At 41.4% G+C, this 23960-nt stretch overlaps 1 protein-coding gene across 2 annotated transcripts in view; it reads right to left on the bottom strand.

Moving 5' to 3' along the window:
• The window catches only part of ZNF521 (zinc finger protein 521), a 282679-nt gene that overhangs the window by 144753 nt on the left and 113966 nt on the right, over positions 1-23960 (bottom strand). Inside the window, exons 1-2 of one of the 2 annotated variants that reach the window (XM_024757859.1) lie at positions 18310-21237; positions 15464-16792 (exon numbers count right to left, since the gene is read on the bottom strand). In XM_024757859.1, coding sequence (XP_024613627.1) covers positions 15464-16792; positions 18310-21222 — 4242 coding nt within the window. In that variant the 5' untranslated portion in view covers positions 21223-21237. Of the gene's footprint in view, positions 1-15463; positions 16793-18309; positions 21663-23960 lie in introns of those variants that run through there. The other variant, XM_024757860.1, reaches the window with a different exon arrangement.

Here is a 23960-nt window from a genome sequence, read left to right as displayed (position 1 = left end):
TAAATTATAAATCCTTTCCAAGGACAAAAACAAAAGCAAAAATTTCACCACTTTTCTTTCCCCAGAATGTAAATATATTTGATCCATGAAGAAAATGGGTAGTGAGTTTTAGGCAAACAAATAATAGTTCTTTAAAATTAACCACCTCTCAAACTATTCACTTGCTTCTTGAGCTTAGGAGAAAGTGTCTTATTTTGGTATTCACTTACTATGCCTTTCATTTACAATTTTTAACTTTCTTAGATATTATTTCCCTAAGATTTTTTTTGTTCTCCTGCTCTCCATGATATGTTTCAATCCAATAATACTATCGGACATTTTCGATTTCTTATCTATAATTCCTTTTTCCACCTATACACTCATCTATTTACATGTTTTCCTACCTTTTATATTTATTGTTGCCTGATGCTGTTTTTGAATATATTATCTTTGTGGCTTTTACATTCTCTTTGTCCCTTGGATTTCACTGCTTCTATATTTGTTTTTTTTTTACTTTTTTTTCGGCAGGCGGACTCTCAACCACTGCGCCACCAGGGAAGCCCTATATTTGTTTTAATATTTGATTATGCCTTTCTATATAATCAACTTTGTAGACATATGATGACTGATTTCAATGCATTTTCACCGAATAATCCATAGTTCTAGCACTAGATAAAATTATTCTAGATTATAGTAAATTAACTGAAGCACATTTTAGATATAAATTATATGAATGTGTGCATACATACATAGGGATATGTGCTGACTTATACACAGATATTATATAAATGATGTACCATATGCAACATTTGTCAGGTGCTTCAGTTTACCAAGAACTTTCTTACAAACATATGATCTGCTCTTTACAATAACACTATAAAGTAGGCAAAATATGGATTATGCCCATGTTAACAATGAAGGAACTCAAGCTTAGGAAAGACTAGTTAAGATCACACAGATGCTTCTGTCAACTGTTACTTGAACTCGGTTTTTCTCTAAGTACAATATTTTCTTCTATTACGTTATGTGGTTTATGCATAAACTCTCCATACCCATAGAGGCAATCTCTGAATAACAAAACATGTTCAGACTCAGTCGAAGGCTTGCTTATGTAATATAATGTTTAATTGAACAAAATCAATCTTTTGCCTTGATATGGGGATTTTTTTATAGGATTTCACCTGCCACTCAATCTCTTTATGACACGAATTGCATAGTCTATTACATACTTAGGAGAAATCTTATGTTCTATTTATGTGTGGTTCCTTCTTTGTTTCTTTTTCCATTTGTTTTAATCACCAGCTTTCAATTATTTGCAAGTGTTGACTAAAAACCTATGATGTGTTAAGAAACTCTCCTGAGAAACACGGAGGATACCATGTAACCCTGCCTGCTTCCCTCACTCTGGCTCCCTCTGCTGCAGCCATGCTTACCCCCGTGCTATTCCTAAGCCTGCCAGGCACACTACTGCCTTCGGACTTTTGCTTGGGAGTTCTTTCCATTTTGCTTGCTCTTTACACAGATACCTGCAAAGCTAACTCCTGCCTGGTTATTTGCTATCTCCTCTGAACTACTTTAGCACTTCACTAGTACTTCTATTAAGGCACATATTCCATTCTACTTTATACTGTATTTATTGCTATACATTAATTTTTTCCTAGTAAACTATAAGGCCTCAGGGGGCTATACTGGGAAGAAAGACATGTATTCAAATAACCGTATTCGTATAATGCTCATCCTCTTTACAAACCTGATAGCCTAATGCCTTGTACGTTGCAGGAAATGAATAAATTTATCTTAAATTGAAGCACCAGACGAGGAACGAGGAATAAAAAGTTAATGCTATAGATTAATGTTCTCCAAAGTGTGAGATATGCACCACCTCAACTATAAGGCATGGATACCACTCTTTCTAATTACACAAAAGAAAAAAGTCTCAGTAAGATGCTAATATGTCTTTAATACCTCTACAAACCTTGACAAACTTACTTGTAACAATGAAAGAACAGGTTTCAGACTCACAAACATTTGCAGGTATGAGTATAGCTAGAATTTTTAAAACATTATTTTGTATTAATTGTATTACTTTTATATTTATCTTATATTTATTATAAGTGATACTGATTGCATACTATGGTTCTGATTATTTTGCTTTTTAAGTTAAATATTAAATGCTTACAAACAGTAAACATAAGTAATATATAAATAGTAACTATTAAGCAAATACCTGTGTGCCCAACTTAGCTTCCTGTGTGGTCTTCTCAAACCATCTATTATTCTCTGTCTGAATTTGCATTTCCCATATTACTGATGAGGATTAAACATTTTCACATGTTTACTGGATCTTCATGGTTTCCTCTTTGTGAAATGCCTGTTCGTGTTAATTTCATATTGTCTTATTTGGTGATTTGAGTTCTCCTGTTAATTTGTGGCTATTTCTTTTCTATTTAGGAAACTAATACTTTTTCCAACTATATGTGTTATAAATATATTTTATTATCTTGGAGTTCTTATTTTTGCTCACTTTATGGTAAATTTTGGTAAACAGAAGTTATTATTTTTAATGTAGATGAACATATCAATCATTTTATTTGTGATTTATACTCTCTGGGTCTTATTTGAGAAATCTTTCTTTAATCTAAGGTCATAAAAAATTCTCTATATTTTTTTCTATGATTTTGTTCTTTCACACATTTTTTTTTCTTTTTTTTTTTTTTTTTTTTTTTTTGCGGTACGCCAACCTCTCGCTGTTGTGGCCTCTCCCGTTGTAGAGTATAGGTTCTGGACGCGCAGGCTCAGCGGCCATGGCTCACGGGCCCAGCCGCTCCGCGGCATGTGGGATCTTTCCAGACCGGGGCACGAACCTGTGTCCCCTGCATCGGCAGGCAGACTCTCAACCACTGCGCCACCAGGGAAGCCCTTTCACACATTTTTATACACGTGAGTAGAGGCTCAATTTTATTTTATCTTTCTCTATGGCTAAGTTGAATACTCCATTCATTCCCCCACTGAGATGCAAAGACAGCTCTACTCTATTCAGTCTTATATCTCTTTCGGAGAATCTCTATTTTGTTCTGTGGACAAATATCATGTCATCCTAGTTACTGCAGATTTATTATAAATTGACTACAGAGTAGGACAAATCCTACTCTGCCTGCTCCTTTTCTTCAAGAGTATCTTTGCTATTCTTGACCTTTTGTTCTTCAGTATACTTTTTTAAATTTATTTTTTAGATGTTGGGGGTAGGACTTTATTAATTATTTATTTTTGCTGTGTTGGGTCTTCGTTTCTGTGCAAGGTTGTGGCAAGCAGGGTCCACTCTTCATCGCAGCGTGCGGGCCTCTCACTATCGTGGCCTCTCTTGTTGCGGAGCACAGGCTCCGGACGCGCAGGCTCAGTAGTTGTGGCTCACGGGCCTAGTTGCTCCGCGGCATGTGGGATCCTCCCAGACCAGGGCTCGAACCCATGTCCCCCGCATTAGCAGGCAGATTCTCAACCACTGCACCACCAGGGAAGCCCCAGTATACATTTGTCAAATTCCAAAAAACAAAATTTTTTTTTTAAATACACTTTAAAACCTGTAGAAATTTTCATTAGAATAGCTGTGAGTCCACAGATCAAATTAGGGATGATGGAGAGCTTAACAGTATTGAGTCTTCCTATGCCTTAACAAGTTAAATCTGATCATTTATTTAGGTCTTTGACAATATCTTTTAATAATGTTTTATCATTTTCTCCATAGTCTTGCACACCTTATAAGTTTTATTTCTAAGTACCTATTTTTTGAGCTTATTATAAATGGAATTATTTTAAAATTCATATTTTCTAACTTTTTTGGTAATGAATAAAAATCGAATTAACTTGTATGATTTGATTTGGTAGCCAGCAACTTTGCTTAAGTTTTATTCATTACAATAGTTTGTCTTTAGATTCTTTGGATTTTGTTTTACAAACATATGACCTCTAAATGACAGTTTAATTTGGTTCTTTTCAATGTCACTGTTACCTGTTCTTTTGTTAGTAAATTCATTTTTATTTTATCTTACATTGTTGGTTAAGTCACCCAGGAAGCCTTATTAGTGATTTTATTATAAAATAGTAATTGCATTAAAATTTCACCACTAATGATGATGCTTGCTGAAGACAATATTTTAAACAGTCTTTATAAGGGTAAGGAAATTACTGCCTATCCCTAATTAAGTGTTCTTTTTGATCACAAAAGTGTGCTGAATTTAGTTTTTTCTACAACTCTTGAGATAAACATATAATTTGTCTCCTTTAAACTGTTAACGTGGTAAAATTAATTAATTGATTTCCTGAGGTTGAACCCACCTTGTATTCTTGTGATAAAATCATTTTGGTTACAGTATAAAAAACTTTTTTTAACAGTGTGAATTTAGTTTGTTTACATTTTTATTTAAAAGTTTAAAATGTAAAATCATGAGTAAAACTGGCCTAAATTTTCCTTTTACATTTTTGTCTGGTTTTGACATCAAGATTATACTAGATTCACTAAAGGAACTGGAGTGTTCCCTCTTTTTATACTTTCTGGCTCAGCTTTGGAATTATGTGTATGTTCTGGTATTTTCTTTGTGGGCAGGTTTTCAACAATTTATTAACTCTTTCATATTTATGGAATCATTCTACTTCTTTTTTTCTTGAGTCAGCTTTAGTAACATATAATCCTAAGACTGTTCCCATATAATCAAAATTATCCAGTTATTAGCATAAAGTTCTTCATAGTATTATCTTACTCGTCTTTATTTTGTGTGTTTTGGGTGCATTTTGTACAATTTTTATTGAGAAATAACATATGTATAGTAAACTGCTGTAACCTTAAGAATATGCCTGATTTATGGAATTTTACAAATACCAGTGTAACCACCACATAGATCCAGATATGGAACATTTCTAGAATGTTCCCCTCCACCCTTTCCTAGTTGATACCATCCCAAAGGTAACTATTCTGACTTCGATTATCAAAAATTAGTTTTACCCATTCTTAAATTTTATATGAATGGAATTGTGTAGTAGGATGTGTGTGGCTCTTTTTCATCATTTTGTATGTGAGTATTCCAGGTTGTTACATAGCGGTAGTTCATTCTTCTTTATTTCTGTGTAGTAGTCCATCATATGAATGAAATACAATTCATATCATTATATGAATGTATTTACACATTTATTCTATTTTGACAGACACTTCGACTCCTGCTTAAAGCTTATATGCAAAAGCTACTATGAATATTCTTGTTCATTACTTGTTAAACAAGTGCATTCATTTCTCTTAGATATAAACCTAGGAATAGACTTGATGGGTCGTAGAGTAGGCTAGTAATCAACTTTAGTATATACTGTCCAACAGTTTTTCAAAGCAGTTATACAAAATTATACTCTCACCAGTAAAGTAAGAGAGTTCCAATTGCTCTTCATTCTTGCAAAAATGAATTTATGTATTCTTTTTATTTCAGTCATTCTGATATGTGTAGTGGTTCCCCTACTATCTTTTTAACTTCTGCACATGTGAAGTTATGGCTTCCCCCTTCATTCTTCATATTATTTATTTATTGTTGTTTTACCCTGATTAATCTCACCAGAAGTGTGTAAACTTCGTTAGTCATTTCAAAAAATTGCTGTTTTACTTTGCTGGCCTCCTTGTTGTTTGTTTTACATTTCCTTACTTTCTGCTCTTAGCTTTACTATTTCCTTCGTTTCTATTTTTTATGGGTTTGTTTCCTTGTTCTGTTCCTAATGTCTTAAGTTTGATTTTTATCACATTGATATTAAGCTTTTTAAATTTTTCTAATATGTATTTTTATGTTCTAATAACTTTCCCTCTAAATACTGCTTTAATTTATATCTCACAAGTTTTAAAATATAGTTGTCTTTCAGTTTGAAGTGTTTTTAATTGCTATTTCCATGGCCTCTTTGTTCCATGGGTAGTTTAATTTTGAAATTTATGGGGTTTGGGAAACTTCCCTGGTGGCACAGTGGTTAAGGATCCGCCTGCCAATGCAGGGGACATGGGTTTGAGCCCTGGTCCGGGAAGATCCCACATGCCACGGAGCAACTAAGCCTGTGTGCCACAACTACAGAGCCTGTGCCCTAAAGCCCACGAGCCACAACTACTGAGCCCGTGTGCCACAACTACTGAAGCCTGCGTGCCTAGAGCCCGTGCTCCATGACAAGAGAAGCCACCGCAATGAGAAGCCCATGCACTGCAATGAAGAGTAGCCCCCGCTCGCCACAACTAGAGAAAGCCCATGCGCAACAGCAAAGACCCACCACAGCCAAAAATAAATAAATAAATAAATAATGAATTTATAAAAATAAAATAAAATTTATGGGGTTTTAAAAAATATTTTTATTTATAATGCATTTGTACTGTGGTCAGAAAATGTGATTTGTGAGATCCTAAACTTTTAAATCTGTTGTGAATTATGATAGGAAGAGAGTAAAAGAGATCAGTTAGTTTACAAGGATAAGACTTGCACTGGAGAGAGAACGCAGGAGATGCAAATAGAAGAGAAAATACAGCACCTCAAGAGTGACCAATTCAAAAGGTTAGGAGACCAGACAACATTTAGGAGATACAAAGTTTCAGACAAGAATAATTAGAAGAATCATGCAACACAGACAAAAACTGGAGAGGAAAAAAAAGAAATTATGATTTGATTTGATCAAATGGCTAGCACAATGTTCAACTGGTAATGTCAAACAAGTTAATTGAAAATCTAAGATGGGACTTAATGAGAGGTTACAGGTTGAAATTTGATATTTCACTCATCTGTATGGGATAATAATTCCATAATAGGAAATGAGGGTAAGGGAAGAAGAAAACATATTAAAAATAGAACCCTTAGAAACATGCATATTTAGGGCTTCCCTGGTGGCGCAGTGCTTGAGACTCCGCCTGCCGATGCAGGGGACACGGGTTCGTGCCCCGGTCCGGGAAGATGCCACGTGCCGCGGAGCGGCTGGGCCCATGAGCCATGGCCGCTGAGCCTGCGCGTCCGGAGCCTGTGCTCCGCAACGGGAGAGGCCACAACAGTGAGAGGCCCGCGTACCGCAAAAACAAAAACAACAAAAACAAACATATTTAAAAGGTGAAAAAATATATACAAATAAGGAACTGGCTATTTAGCTTTTTTAAAAGTCTTTACAAGGTTCTCCTAATTAGGCTGTTAAATTTCTAGAAACAGAAAGTACATCTAGGGCTTCCCTGGTGGCGCAGTGGTTGAGAGTCCGCCTGCCGATGCAGGGGACGCGGGTTCGTGGCCCGGTCCAGGAAGATCCCACATGCCACGGAGCGACTGGGCCCGTGAGCCATGGCCGCTGAGCCTGCGCGTCCGGAGACTGTGCTCCGCGACGGGAGAGGCCACAACAGTGAGAGACCCGCGTATCACAAAAAAAAAAAAAAAAAAAAAAAAAAAAAGAAAGTACATCTAATAGAAAACTGCATCTATATTACGCAGAGAGGGGAGCCATCCAGTAATAAGAGATCCAGAATGTAGCTTTCCATTTTCTTTCATTATTCAAAAGTACCTTAAGTAGATATTCACTAATCTCTACTTCGATATAATTTCAGCTAAATGTAAAATCCTCCTGCTAAACAAAATTCTACCGCTACAGAGGGTGATTTCAAACTCTTTGGCCTAGTACTCAATGGACAAATATGTGCAATTCAAGATTCATGGTGGTATACAGAAACATTTTAACTTTTGAATTCCGTATGTTCTAAAAGACACTGTATGCATATGGAAAGCATCAGCAAAAAATCCAGAACTGGAAGTAAGTACAGAAAATCTAGGGATGGTAGTGGTAGCAAATTCAATGTGTGATGCAATGATCAATGCTTCATGAACATGAGACTAGAGATAGTGGATGAGAGGCAGCTGCTTCCATGTTCCACACCCCGATACTTATGCCAGGGGTCATTAACTCCCTGTTCTAGTGCGTTGTAGATGCCAAACAAATACTGAGCACAACAACAGTCAATCTGAAAGCAGATTAAACTTGGAAAAGCAACTAAGTCTATTTCAATAACATCTTGAATTTTACAAATCTATTTGGTCATGTAATTTTTCTACTTAATTTTAAGATATTGTTTATTTAGAGGAAACTTAACTCATTTATTTTTGCTCCTTTAGCTTAGCAAAACTTAATACCAGCAATCTGACACACAAAAACTTCGACATTTTTCTTTCCACCTCATATGGATATTTTTATTATACAAAACAAAAAAGAACTCTGGAGCTTAAGCATGTCAGCATAGACGTTTCTATTTTCAGTGTAAGAACTATAAAGGAAGAATACTGACTTTGAGAAACTTAAAACAGACCTTCTCACTGAAGATGATCTCTGAATTGTTAGAACTTTCAAGCCTTTTAGCTTATTTAATATTTTTAGATCATACCTAATTTTAAAGCATCTCCGTACTTTTGGGTAAACTTATCATCTATGTGTATTAGTTATTAGATACACCGGCAAATATATCCAAAGATGGAGTATACACTACTTTTGTTTTGAAGTACTTACACTATGTTCATTTATTCAACTGATATTTATTAAGCTCTTAGGTTAAGCTGTTGGATGTTCATAGGTGAGAAAGGGGAAGAAGGAAATAAACAAGTAAACAAAAACGACTATTTTAAAAGAAAATCTTCAGGAGGAAACCAACTTCGATAAGATTTTCAGGGAAGGCCCACCTGACAGCCGAGAAAGAACTGGTGGTGCAGAGAGGCTGGCTCAGAAGTGCAGGCCAAGTGAGGAAGGAGCACACGTGAAGGTTCCAAAGCAGAACCCCCCTGCCCCATCCCCCTGGAGGCTGGGAGGCTGGGTGCAGTGCATGAGGAAGAGCCAACCGGGACAAGGCGAGGGCAGCCAGGCCGGCCAGGACATGCATGGTCTCACAAACTGGTGAGAGGTTGGAATTTTATTTGAGTGAAATGGGAAGCCACCGAAGAATTTTATGTGACACCATGAGATTGACACGTCCACAGGCCTCCTTCCCACTTCAGCATGAAGAATGGATGGGAAGCAGGCAGAAGATGAAGGAGGGGACTCTCTCAGGAGGCCAGAAATGACTGCAGCCTGGACCACAATGATGGCTTTGGGGATGGAAAGAAGGGGATGGGATACTCACTGGAGGTGGAATCCACAGAACTTTTTAATAGATTAGATGTGTGGAAAGAGGGAAAGGGAGGAATCAGGAGTGATTCCTGGGTTTCTTGCTTGGGTAATTGGGTGTAGGGTAGATCCCTTTACCAAAAATGATGTTAGTTAGGAAAAAGATAGGCTTCAGGAGAGAGAAGCAAGAGCTTTTAGTAGGTACACATTACACTTCAGAAGTCTAAAAGAGATACAAATGGCAAAGTCAAGCTGTCAGTGGAACACAGTAATCAGGAACTAAGAGGAGACCTAAGCTAGAAATATAAATTTGGGAATTCTTACCAAAGAAATAGTTGCAGCAACATGAATAGATGAGATGCCTATGGAGAGAGTAGACAGAGAAGTAAAAGAGGACCAAGGATGAGCATCGAAGAATTCCTACACTTTTTAGGACAGGCATAGGACGAGAAATCTCCAAAGGCAGAAGTAGGAAGAAGACTACGAGTGGGAACGCCATGAAGTCAGAGAGAGGCACGGCAAGGGAAGAACTGTCCACCCTGCAAAGTGCTACGGAGATGAACCTGGAGACCACCGGCAACCTTGGCGGGACAATTACAGCTTCCTTGAGAACAAGCAGACATTGAAGTGGAGTGGGATAATAACAGCAGACCCATACACGCTCAGAGTATCTAGAACAGCACTTCAATAACAATAAAACAAGATTTGCGTCCAAGTGTGGTAAAAATATAAATAGCAATCCTATAGTTAACACACGCAGAAGAACAACACAAATTTATTTAATACCTTCAGGTTCCAGTCACTGTGTCAGGTGGTTCCTGAATGAAAAAAAGCCAGGCGGCGGGCTGTCCTGCCATACCGCCCTGTACGGGGAAAGGCTCTGGGAGAGCCACCAGCCAGACACAGCACTGAGGCACCTGCCTACGATGGGCCTGGCATTATCATAGGGCTCAGGAGTATCAGATTGAGTCAATTCTTGCCCCCGGGAATTCAGGGGAAGAAAAGAGAAATGTACATAGGTAATTATAAAGCACTATAACACTTTTCATATGAAATTTATAACATATTGTATAGACAGGGCATTCCAGGAGAAGGGAGATGTTTGTGGTGATAAGCTGGGGTCAGAGGAGGCCTTCTAGAATACCTGATCTCCAATTAAAGGGAAAGATGGACAGCCTCATGGAAGACAGAGGGCAGTCAGGAGGAGAGGGGTTATTTGAGCCGAAGGAACTGGACAGTCTTAGCAAGATACAGCAGCAGCATGTTGTGTGCGGGTTAATTAAAGCACCTCCAAGAACAGAATAAGGTGAAAGCTAAGGAAAGAGGGAGAGATTTTACCAGGGACCTACAGAGTCTTCTATTTCACAATAAAAGGGCTATGATATCATCCTATAGGGATGGAGGTGCAGAGCACTTAAAACGTTCCAAATAGGGAGGGGCATGTTATTCAGGTTTGTGTTTTAGATAGATTGTTCTGGCAGCTGTGTGGGGATGGATCTGAAAGTAGTAACACTAAAGTCAGAGGGAACAGTTACGAGGCTGCTTCAGTAGTTTAGCGAAAGATGATCAGAGATTGAACTTAAACTGTGGTAAGAGGATGGAGAAGAGGGGACTGATTCAGAAATACATATGAGTAGAAATTGAGATGGCTGGATGGCCAACTGGATGTGGAGAAAAAGAAAAGACTAAGAAGATCAGTGGATCCACAAGTGAAATAGAATACTTAAGAAAAAAAGCAGGTTTGGAGAAAGGATGATGAGTTCTGTTTTGGACCCAGTGAGTTTGAAGTTCAGAGGAACATGTGAGTGCGTATATATCCAGCAGGCAGCTGTGTATGAGTCTGAATTTCAGAGGAGAGGTTTGAGTCAAAGACACCTTTTTTTTTGGAAATAGCTTCACTGAGGTATAACTCACATGCAAAAAGTCACGAATTTACATCTGGTGAGTATTAGTAAACACATACAGTCTCGTAACCACCAGCACAATCAAGATACAGAATATTACCATCAGCCCCCATAAGTTCCCTCTTGTCTTTTGGAAACACCATTTGGAGAGTCATCGGTAAAAGGTGGTGGTTGAAACCCTGGGAGTGGATGAGGCCACGTGAAGCTGGTGGGGGGGGGGGTCGGGTCAGTAGAGTGACAGTAGCAACGGGGACACTATCTTGCAGAAGCAGGTAGAGGACAGAGAGGGCTACGGAACATTCAAAGAGGCACAAAGGAAAACAGGAAGGAAGAGGTTCAGTTAGGAGGGAATGACCAACAGTGATAAGTAGAGAAGCAGGTAAACTACGATAAATGCTCTTTAAAAAAAACCAAAAGCATTACATCAGTCCACTAGGTCGGTAGAGATCTTAGAACAGTCAGTTGAGGTGCAGCAATAGAAGCAGAAGATCCCTTGCGGTGGGTGGAGGAAGTGAATGACAAGAGAAACTAAGACTGCTACACCGAGAGGATTTTATGAAAAGGACAAGGGGCTGAGGTTGCAGCTAGAGGAGAGTGCCAATGGAATTACGAAAAGAGAGTCTTGAGTCTGGAGTTGGGAGACCTGGATTCTCGGAGTCTCTTGTTTACCACTTATTAACTGTGTGACCTTAGACCGATCTCAATTTACGTGGGTCTGTTTTGTTGTCTGTAAAATGAGGCAGCTTAATCAGACGATCTCCACTGTCCCTTCTAGCGTTGATTCTGTGGCACCGTACAGGCATCTAGAAACATGGAGATAATTTGTAACCCTTGTAAGAGCAATTTCAACAGAATCGTAGGGATGATGTGAATTGAAATGTGAATATATAATCCCTCAGAGAAATCTGGATATGAAGGATCTTAAGGAAACCATGGCAGATGGACACATGTTTCCAATATCGTCATGAGACAACATTTTGAGGTCCACATAGGGCAGCACCTGACCAGGGAGCCAAGCCAGTGTCAACGAACTCCAGAAGAAGAACTAACATTTATTCAACACATAGCAAATGTCAGTAAGTCTGCGAGGTGTTTCACGTGTGGAAAAAGCTAGATGTCCAGTGTTCTTTCTCTCTCAAATTCTCTCTACCATTTATGGAATCACTGCAGGTACAAGTTTATATCATAGTCAACCTTTGAGGAGGAAACAGAAATGATTAGGTTCCCCCAAATCTTTTATTCAAAACAAAGTCTCCATGGCAAACTTAGATTAATAATTATAGAATTTTGGTACAAAGAGAACATTGTTCACAAATTCAGAAATCAGCATGCAGAAGAAATGGGAGTTCAAATTCAGATCTTCTGTCTTCAATTCCAAATTTCTCCATTATATGACAGCTACCTAATATTATTCTTCTTTAATTGTCATATGCCTAGGCTTTCATCTATTTCTTGGATTATATGGGTTTATATAGTACTTATCCTTCCCTAGATTATACCTAAATCCCTTTTAAATAGGTACTCTAGTCTCGACCGAGTAACATTCTTTTCAGTCTTTGAAAGATGCATTCCAGCATCTATCAATACCCTTATGTGACTGTAAGTCATAGCCCAGAAAAATCTAATCTGGTTCTTGACAACATCTAGGTACTCAGGTTTTATTCTCTTCTTTTCTCTTCTGAAGCCTCAATCCTCAGCAAGAAGAAGAGATGAAAATACCACCTACATTGCTAAGTCTTTCAGATCCTACCTAGGACATCTAAGTCAATGGACATACATGTGATACTTCTTTTTTGTGATAAAGTTTAGTTCCACATGGCATGCCTGTCTTTTGGCAAAGTCTTATGTAATAACTTCGCCTTTACTGCCACTGGTGAAAAATTTACACAGTACTCACAATGAGAGGTCATAGAAGCTTAACTTGGCTAACAAAAAATGGGAACAAATTAATATTTATTATATGCCTTTTTCTTGCCGATGCAATCTTTTTAGGCTCCTTTTCATAAAACTTTACATATGTTTAGATAATTTTCTATGTCAAGTCCAAATAGTATGGTCTACTTTACATTTTTTATGGTACAGAGTATCAGAAAGGAAGTGGGCACATAAAATTTTATGACAAAGAGTATAATAAAGAAAAAACAGTAACAATGGTGAAAATGTTGAATAGATTAGTGTACTGTTAAGGCACAAGGAAAAAATATACAAGTGAATCTTAATATCTGGTCAATTAAGGACACTGCTACAAGTTACTAATCAGATTTAATAAGGAGGTTCTCTTTTGCATGGAGTCATTTTTCACCCTCAGTAGCAGGTGCTTAAAAAACACTATTGTAAGAATTAAAATTAAAAAGTACTTTATATATTATTTTATGTAAGTGAAGCATATAGTTAAGCTTTATAAATTATCATTAAGATTTTAGGTATAATTGAAGACCTGACCATCCCTTAAAGATAAACTTTTTCCTAATCAACTCTAACCAAATTAACAGATAAAGACTATCCATATGTCCTCCTTCACTTTTAAAATATTTCACCTCAAATGGTATTATAATATAGAGCAATTTAGAAATATCAGAAAATCTAAACCATGAACAGATAAGAAGAAACAGGCATTTGCCTCTCCATAAATCTACCAAGACACAAAAGCTAGATTTTGCTTGGTTTTAAATGCACACATACCACCACAGTCACAAACACACACACACACATACAGAGATTCATTTTAAACACCTTTTATATACTACTTAAATTAAACCTGAATACAAAAACTCTTCTATCTATGTTAAGCATAACAAGACAAAAGAGAGGAATAATTTTCTGCATAAACTTTTCAAGAATTCTTGTTCAAAAGCATTTAAAAATAAAACATTTGGGGGAGATTTGGGGAAATACGAATATAGATTTATAGATGATAGTATGGATTTCTTTAATTTCTTTAGCTGATTTCAATAACTGCCTGAGCTAATGATATTGTGGTTAAATAGGAAAATGCCCTTTTTCTTCGGAGATAACGTTATCTACAACTTACTTTCATGTAGCTCAGGTTAATTAAAAAGGTTGCAAAGAGAGAGAAAAATGTAACAAAATGTTCATAACTGATAAACTTGTGACATGGATACACGGACACATACATATGTTCACTGTGTTATTCCTTTAACTTTTCTATAAGTTTAAACATTTTTGAGATAAAAAGTTGGAAGAAGTCATTCATTTCATATGATTACAACTAGAAATATTTGTTTCAAAAGAAGCGATCTGATCCAACACATGAGTCATGAACCATTATCAAAACAAGGTTCTTCCAGTTTGAAAGGATTTTGTTTATTTAGATGAGAGAAAGGTGCGGATTTACTTGAGGAGGAGAGAAGGGAAGGCAGCTTCAAAGTTTGGGAGTTTGCCTGTCACACAGATGCACATTTCAGGAGGATGGGCTCTGCGTTCGTCTTCTCAGCCTTCCCCTACTAGCTGAGTGATGGCTATCTGCAGGGAGATGCAGGGGGACCTTGGAGAGGGTGTGAGTGCAGAGACAAGATAAGGAAAAGGCAGTGACCCCAGACTGAAGGGAGATAGGTCTCCCTGGGGTTTTCATTTGGATGGATCTCCAGATAGGGGCAGGTAGGGAAGGGGAGAGAGCTATTAGACACCAGGTGATAAAGCATAAAGAAATTATAATAAAATGAGCCATCCTCTGCTCAGCTTCAAGGAATGATGACTGACTTACAAAACTATTTCACTGTAAATGAACTTGTTTTTCAGACTCATTATGCGAAAAAAGACACGAAACGACTCTTCAACTAAGAAAAAAAAAACAAAACATGTTCACTTTGAAACCCAAACCCAGAGAGCGAAGACTTGGGGAGAGTGCCTTTAAAACGCATGTTGACCGTGTGGCGCTTAATAAATGTAGGGGCTTTGAAAAAATCCTGTTGTGAGAAACATCTTCCTCACTACCCAGAAGACAAAGAGAAACAGTGAGTGTTGACAACACGGTATTAAAAAGCCAGCCCTACCCAATTTGTTATCCACAAATATATATATTCTTTTAAATTTACTCTAAGCCAGAGTGTTGGCTCATAGCACTTTACTTTTATGTCATTATCTCTCTGCCATACACACAAGTCATAGCTGGGGATTTCAACTCACAGTGAAGCTACGCTGAGATTCCAGATCTCAGGTAGTGCTGGCATGAGTGCAGGTCTCTTCAGTCATAGAGAAGACAATATCCCAGGGAGTCTGGAATTAGTCCTATTTTGCACCATTCAAGCCAAAATGCTGCTTATCGAGAAGCAAGTAATTGCTAGCTAATGGCTATGGGGAAAAAACCACCACTGCATTTTGATCCAAGCATCTCTCGGCACCTGACAATAATTAAAGCTGAGCAAAGTGTAAACGTAAAGTGGAGAGAGATTCTCGAGGAGGTTAAAGAGCAAACATTAAAAAGGCGAGTTTACCTCATCCGACTGGGAGGGGCTGATTCTGGGCATGGGCGATACTTGCGGCGTTTTCAACTGCGTGCTGTTGCCGTCTGCCACCAGCTCTCGGTGGACCGTTTGGATGTGGTTCTGGAGTTCACTTTCAGACTCAAACTTAACGTTGCAGCTGGAACAGCGCGTCTTCAGCGCCCCGGCCTTGCCCTTACCCTCCATGGCACTCAGGTTCTCATTCTGGCCCAGGCCTGGTCTACTCGTGCCGGGAGGGATGCTGATGCCCGGGCTCCCGCTCTTACTGAGATTCACGCAGCCGGCACACAGACCATATGGCAGGCCGTTGATGTCAAGTTTCACCAGATCTTGCTTGGAACGGAATTCCTTGAGGCAGGACGCGCACTTGTACAGTTTGGGGACATGCTGGCCACGCCCTGTGGTCTGGACCGCAGACCCGTTGCCCGTCTTTTGCATGTGGAACGTCCCGTGGATTTTGAGTTCTAAGGTGGAGGTCACCGTCTGCATGCAGACCACACAGCGAAATCCCGTCAGGGAATTCCTCAGGTCGGGGTGCATTTGGCAATGCTCTAGAAACTCCTCTTCGCTCTGCAGCGGCAGCTTGCAGATGCGGCAGTTTCCGGTATCGAGGCTCTTACTGTGCGTGACTTTGTGTTCGGTCAGAGTCAAGAGGGAGGGGAAGCGCTCCCCACAGATGGGGCACATGTAGTGTTTGACGGGGCCCAGGTGGGTCTGCATGTGTTCCCGGAGGCCGTTTTCCGAGAAGAAGGTTCGAGAGCACACGTTGCACTTGTAGTTGCCTTTGATGAGCTCGGCTTTCTTCTTCACGATGGCGCTCTCCCCGGGCCGGATGTTGTGGTCCCGCAGCTGGTGGTTCTGCAGCAGGGTCTCCATGGTGTAGGCCGCCCCGCAGATGTCACAGCCGTACATGGGCTCCGAGGTGTCCACGTCCTCCTCGCTCCCGTCGTGGCTGTTGTGGGACTCCTGGCTGTTGGTCAGCAGGGTCTGCAGCTCCACCTCCTCTTTCTGCGCCTGCTCCGAGGCCCCGTTGGCGCCGCAGTTAGGCGTCTTGGCGTCAAACACGCAGTGCTTCTCCCGCAGGTGCTTCTCCAGCAGGATGATGGCGTGGAAGGCTTTGCTGCAGAACTTGCAGTTGTACTTCTTGCTGTGGGTGGTGATGTGGCACTGCAGCTCCACCTCGGTGCCGAAGGACTCGCCGCAGAAGATGCACTTGTGCACTTTGCCCTGGTTCTCCAGGTGGTTGTGCTTCACGTGCAGCTGCAGGTCTGTCTCGTTGCGGAAGTCCCAGTTGCAGGACGTGCAGCGGTAGACTTTCTTCTCATTACTGTGCTTCACGGCCAAGTGGAGCTGAATGGAGACCTTCGAGTCGAAAACTTCTTGACAGAGGGTGCAGCGGAAGAAGACGAAGGTGTGCATGTCCAGCAGGTGTTTCTGAAGGTCGTCCACTGACGTGAACTGCTTGTCACAACTCTCGCAGATGTAGTACGTGGAGGTGATCATAAAATGAATGGTGACGTGCTTCAGCAGGGATTCTTGGTTGGGGAACTCCTTGTTGCACTGAGGACAGGTCAGTTTCGGTAGCACGGTGTTTCATTTCATATGATTACAACTAGAAATATTTGTTTCAAAAGAAGCGATCTGATCCAACACATGAGTCATGAACCATTATCAAAACAAGGTTCTTCCAGTTTGAAAGGATTTTGTTTATTTAGATGAGAGAAAGGTGCGGATTTACTTGAGGAGGAGAGAAGGGAAGGCAGCTTCAAAGTTTGGGAGTTTGCCTGTCACACAGATGCACATTTCAGGAGGATGGGCTCTGCGTTCGTCTTCTCAGCCTTCCCCTACTAGCTGAGTGATGGCTATCTGCAGGGAGATGCAGGGGGACCTTGGAGAGGGTGTGAGTGCAGAGACAAGATAAGGAAAAGGCAGTGACCCCAGACTGAAGGGAGATAGGTCTCCCTGGGGTTTTCATTTGGATGGATCTCCAGATAGGGGCAGGTAGGGAAGGGGAGAGAGCTATTAGACACCAGGTGATAAAGCATAAAGAAATTATAATAAAATGAGCCATCCTCTGCTCAGCTTCAAGGAATGATGACTGACTTACAAAACTATTTCACTGTAAATGAACTTGTTTTTCAGACTCATTATGCGAAAAAAGACACGAAACGACTCTTCAACTAAGAAAAAAAAAACAAAACATGTTCACTTTGAAACCCAAACCCAGAGAGCGAAGACTTGGGGAGAGTGCCTTTAAAACGCATGTTGACCGTGTGGCGCTTAATAAATGTAGGGGCTTTGAAAAAATCCTGTTGTGAGAAACATCTTCCTCACTACCCAGAAGACAAAGAGAAACAGTGAGTGTTGACAACACGGTATTAAAAAGCCAGCCCTACCCAATTTGTTATCCACAAATATATATATTCTTTTAAATTTACTCTAAGCCAGAGTGTTGGCTCATAGCACTTTACTTTTATGTCATTATCTCTCTGCCATACACACAAGTCATAGCTGGGGATTTCAACTCACAGTGAAGCTACGCTGAGATTCCAGATCTCAGGTAGTGCTGGCATGAGTGCAGGTCTCTTCAGTCATAGAGAAGACAATATCCCAGGGAGTCTGGAATTAGTCCTATTTTGCACCATTCAAGCCAAAATGCTGCTTATCGAGAAGCAAGTAATTGCTAGCTAATGGCTATGGGGAAAAAACCACCACTGCATTTTGATCCAAGCATCTCTCGGCACCTGACAATAATTAAAGCTGAGCAAAGTGTAAACGTAAAGTGGAGAGAGATTCTCGAGGAGGTTAAAGAGCAAACATTAAAAAGGCGAGTTTACCTCATCCGACTGGGAGGGGCTGATTCTGGGCATGGGCGATACTTGCGGCGTTTTCAACTGCGTGCTGTTGCCGTCTGCCACCAGCTCTCGGTGGACCGTTTGGATGTGGTTCTGGAGTTCACTTTCAGACTCAAACTTAACGTTGCAGCTGGAACAGCGCGTCTTCAGCGCCCCGGCCTTGCCCTTACCCTCCATGGCACTCAGGTTCTCATTCTGGCCCAGGCCTGGTCTACTCGTGCCGGGAGGGATGCTGATGCCCGGGCTCCCGCTCTTACTGAGATTCACGCAGCCGGCACACAGACCATATGGCAGGCCGTTGATGTCAAGTTTCACCAGATCTTGCTTGGAACGGAATTCCTTGAGGCAGGACGCGCACTTGTACAGTTTGGGGACATGCTGGCCACGCCCTGTGGTCTGGACCGCAGACCCGTTGCCCGTCTTTTGCATGTGGAACGTCCCGTGGATTTTGAGTTCTAAGGTGGAGGTCACCGTCTGCATGCAGACCACACAGCGAAATCCCGTCAGGGAATTCCTCAGGTCGGGGTGCATTTGGCAATGCTCTAGAAACTCCTCTTCGCTCTGCAGCGGCAGCTTGCAGATGCGGCAGTTTCCGGTATCGAGGCTCTTACTGTGCGTGACTTTGTGTTCGGTCAGAGTCAAGAGGGAGGGGAAGCGCTCCCCACAGATGGGGCACATGTAGTGTTTGACGGGGCCCAGGTGGGTCTGCATGTGTTCCCGGAGGCCGTTTTCCGAGAAGAAGGTTCGAGAGCACACGTTGCACTTGTAGTTGCCTTTGATGAGCTCGGCTTTCTTCTTCACGATGGCGCTCTCCCCGGGCCGGATGTTGTGGTCCCGCAGCTGGTGGTTCTGCAGCAGGGTCTCCATGGTGTAGGCCGCCCCGCAGATGTCACAGCCGTACATGGGCTCCGAGGTGTCCACGTCCTCCTCGCTCCCGTCGTGGCTGTTGTGGGACTCCTGGCTGTTGGTCAGCAGGGTCTGCAGCTCCACCTCCTCTTTCTGCGCCTGCTCCGAGGCCCCGTTGGCGCCGCAGTTAGGCGTCTTGGCGTCAAACACGCAGTGCTTCTCCCGCAGGTGCTTCTCCAGCAGGATGATGGCGTGGAAGGCTTTGCTGCAGAACTTGCAGTTGTACTTCTTGCTGTGGGTGGTGATGTGGCACTGCAGCTCCACCTCGGTGCCGAAGGACTCGCCGCAGAAGATGCACTTGTGCACTTTGCCCTGGTTCTCCAGGTGGTTGTGCTTCACGTGCAGCTGCAGGTCTGTCTCGTTGCGGAAGTCCCAGTTGCAGGACGTGCAGCGGTAGACTTTCTTCTCATTACTGTGCTTCACGGCCAAGTGGAGCTGAATGGAGACCTTCGAGTCGAAAACTTCTTGACAGAGGGTGCAGCGGAAGAAGACGAAGGTGTGCATGTCCAGCAGGTGTTTCTGAAGGTCGTCCACTGACGTGAACTGCTTGTCACAACTCTCGCAGATGTAGTACGTGGAGGTGATCATAAAATGAATGGTGACGTGCTTCAGCAGGGATTCTTGGTTGGGGAACTCCTTGTTGCACTGAGGACAGGTCAGTTTCGGTAGCACGGTGTCGAGATGAGTTTTCAGGTGAGTCTGAAAGCCATCCAGGGACGTGTACTTAGCACCACACTGATTACAGATATACTCTCCTGCCGGCCGCGCAGGCGCACCTCCGACCGCCTGCATCATCTTAAGAGATGTCTGCTCTATGGCCACAGGAGAGAGGGGGCTCAAGGCCCTGGATTTCTTCCCGTTGTGAATATAATTCAGGGCCAAGGGAATGTTTTTATGATTCTCTTTGATGTGCTTGTTCAGTTTAAGAACGCTGTTGAATATTGGAGAATTCGTACAATAGGAACAAGAATAGACTTCTACGACTGGTTCTTTTGGAGTCCCGAGCACCGGAGACCCAAATCGGGAGCCACTGAGGTCGCAGTGGACCTGCCTTATATGCTCTTCGAGGGAAGAGTCAGTGAGGAACCCCATGTAGCAATGGGGACAGAAAAAAGCGTTGCTGTCCTTAGCCGCAGGGTTGGCAAATCCGTGAGAACATCGGATGTGTTCCTGAAGGGTGTTGAGGTCATTGACAACTTCGGAGCAGAAGTTGCACTGGTAGACTATGGCAGGCATGGCAGAAACGATCAGACCTGGGTCCTGAGCTTCGTGCACTTGCTTAAGATGTTCATTGAGGTTATAGAGGGAGGGCAATACCTCCAAGCAATACTGACAAATGTGGGCCTGCTCTGGCTTATCTAAATGCATAGTTTTCAGGTGAATCTGCAGAACCGCCAGACTCGAAAACAACTGCTTGTTGCAGTAAATACAGCTGTAGGTGACTTTTGCCTGTTTACTCGAGGGGACGGTCATGTCCGGGGTTTGCTGAGAGGCCCGCTTCCTCCCTCGACTCTTGGGGATTGGCGGGGCGGCTTCCACCATGGTCGAGCTGTCCACTGAGAGGTTGGAGTCCGGAGTCGTGCTGGACACGGAGGTGTAGCCCACCGTGACCAGGGAAGGGCTGTTGCTGTGGTTGCATGACTCCGGTTGCTGGTGACTATCCATGTGGCTGTACAGTTCCTCGACGGTGTGGAAGCTCTCGGAGCAGATGGTGCAGGAGTTCTTCTTCTCCCCGCCGTGCATCTGCTCCATGTGGTTCATCAGGGAGGTCTCCTCCACAAAGAGCTCGTGGCAGTAGACACACTGGAGGGCCGCCCGGTCCTCGTTCGGGGAGCACTCGGGGTGGCACTCTGCAATGTGCTTCTGGAGGTCTTCCGGGAAGTCAAAGCCTTCCTCGCACTGACTGCACTTCTGAGTGTCCTTCATCTTCCAGTCCTCCATCCTGGAACCGGACTGGGAGCCGTCCTTGTTCCTTTCGTGAACCTGCATGTGTCCGTGTAAGGAACTAGAGGACAGGAACCCACGGCGACAAATGGCACATTTATATGGCTTGTTGGACGTGTGAGTCTTTAAGTGGATCTTGAGGTGATCACTTCTGGAGAACGCGGCATCGCATTCGCTGCAGTGGTACTTCTTGTCCCCAGTGTGGAGTTTGATGTGGCGATCTCGGCTCCGCTTGTGTTTGAACAGCCTACTGCAGTAAGTGCATTTGAAAGGCAGCTTGTCGCTGTGACTCTGCTCATGGTGCTTTAGGTAGCTGAGACGGCTGAACGACTTGTCACAGAATTGGCATGGATAAGGGAGTCCAGGGCCACCTTCTTCCTCTCCAAAATCGCAACCTTCTCCGTGGCTGGGGGAAGTCTGGTCCTTGCTCGAAGGTGAGGAAGCTGGCCAGGAGCAAGTGGGGTCATCTTCCACATCCACTCCATCTGCAACAAAAAGCATCGGAACGTTTCATTTTCCGTGTTGAGAGTTCAAGAGTGAGTTTACTGTACCACTGTGAGTGTACTGTACACAGGGTGGGACCAACAAGAACCTTTCAGGGAGAAAAAAAAAAGGAGAGAATATTTGAGTGGAACACTTTCAAATCTGAGCCCCAAGCTTTTATTCTGCATTTACTTTTCACTGGATTGTAAAATATAAAAAGATATTAAATAGTTCTGTGCCTAAATTACCCTTTTATTACTTTTTATCATTCTTCTTTAGAAGCAAGGTATGTATTATGCATTGACAATTTTATTAAAATGCAGATTTTAATATATTTAATGTTTCTTTTGTGTTCATTCTAAAATGATTTGCATATTATGTGAGCATCTGAAGGACCAAATGAAAAGAGGAAATATTACAGGAATGATTTAAAATTAATGCAGTCAACCCAGACGTCTAATATTTAATAAAATATTCCCTCTGAATTTTGCTTGTTTTTATATAAAAAGGCAATTCTGAAGACCAGAATCTTTTATGGGGTTCTTATTGATACAGACCTTATTGCATGCAGCAAAACAATATTAAAAAGTAAGCACATGAAAGAAGACAGAAGACACAATAATAATTATGTCTTGTGTAATAAAAGACAACCAGGACTTCTTCAATAACTGTAAGATTCGAATAGCATAGGCCAGAAAATGGATTATTAGATGTTAGAAGGGTACTGCTGGATATTACATGTAGCTAGGATCAGCCAGGATCAAGAAAAAAATGAGTTTCACAAGGGCCAGATTGTAATAGTGTATTTTGTTTGGAAAGTTCAAGAGGTGGCCCACCATTTCTTCCTTTTGCAAAAGCTTCAGCAGCATGAACTTCCTTAGCCAAACAGGACCTGCACTTTGAGGTGAGCAGAGACAAAGCAACTTGTGAAAAACTGGAAACAGGAAAAGTGATAAATGATTATGCTAAATGCTGAAAGATTTATGGGTAACAAAGAGAAGACAAACAAGCCCGAAAGCCAGATATAATCTTAGCAAGTTATCCATAAAGTAACCCTGCTTTATATTTGGCGGTTTTTTAACCACGTTTGTAGCTAGTGTACACTCTCACTTCTGTCACTTTCTTAATATTCAAGTGGAAAATGAGACCTTCTCAAGTAGGTTGTAAAACCTCTTTCTGGCTTTTCAAAACAATCTATCATTCAGGATCGGAAGACATTGTAAAAGCTTTTCACTCTCCAAAGGAGGCAGATTTTTCATAAAGGCAGACAAGTAAAGACCATGGAGTGTGCCTGGTGGAGACAGTGATTCTATTAGAAGAGTAGGTTCAATTAGAATATTATTGGGGTATTCTAATAAGATGCAACTAGAATATGATCAAATACATTTTAAAATTCCTCAAAGCTAAAGTTCACTAGCAAGCTACATTATTAACACAAAAGTAGAAACTGGCAAGCATTATGTAAACAAATTCCACGTCTGCTTTCTTTAAGGTAACAAGATTTTACTAGATTATCAACGTCTTGCTTATCCACAGGAAACAGATGAGGATCATTCCTTTCCTGCATCTAGAAACTGATGACAACACCATCTCACTATCAATGCCAGATGGCAACCATCTAACTCTGAGAAAACAACCAAACACCATTCCTGGATCCCTGCCCACTGCAACAGAGCTTCGCAATACAAGTTGAAAACCACATGATTTTGCATCCTCATTTATATACGTCTATAACCTAACATGTTGCCAGCATAAGAAAGAGTCTGACAATTGTGGGTGTGATTTCAACTTAAGGGTGAATACACATAAAGAACAGATGCAGATAAACTCATCACCCAACATACAGAGAAACAATTTTGGAAAATTAAAAACAAAAACTTCAATGATGGTCTAGCTTTTCCCTTAAAAGACATAAGCTACCTAAGGCTGGTAGCCCTAAAACAAACCAAAGTCTTGAGCTATTTCCCCTAATTAAAAAGTTTACTCTCTATTAAATTTGCTCAGCATTCTAAGAAGAAAATCGACCACTTTTCACACATTCCTTGTTTCGGCTTACATCCTGTTGTTTCACTTAAAAATATTTTCAAACACATCATCTCATTTGTACAGTTGAGGAAAACACTGAATCAGAATTTGTCATGCATCTAGACTGAAAGAACAGAACTACTGGGCCTGAAAATTCAGCAAGTGAATTTATTATTAAATTGCAGATTACGCCCAGGCACGATGTATCATTATACAAATGCACCAAGAATTATTGAGCAATAGACCATTACAAACATGGCACCATGCTTAAATCA

The sequence above is a fragment of the Neophocaena asiaeorientalis genome, unplaced genomic scaffold (genome assembly GCF_003031525.2).
Source record: "Neophocaena asiaeorientalis asiaeorientalis breed wild unplaced genomic scaffold, Neophocaena_asiaeorientalis_V1.1 scaffold142, whole genome shotgun sequence".
Lineage (NCBI taxonomy): Eukaryota > Metazoa > Chordata > Mammalia > Artiodactyla > Phocoenidae > Neophocaena > Neophocaena asiaeorientalis.
Note: the sequence above shows the minus strand (reverse complement) of the source record. Positions and strands in the feature narration are given on the sequence as shown.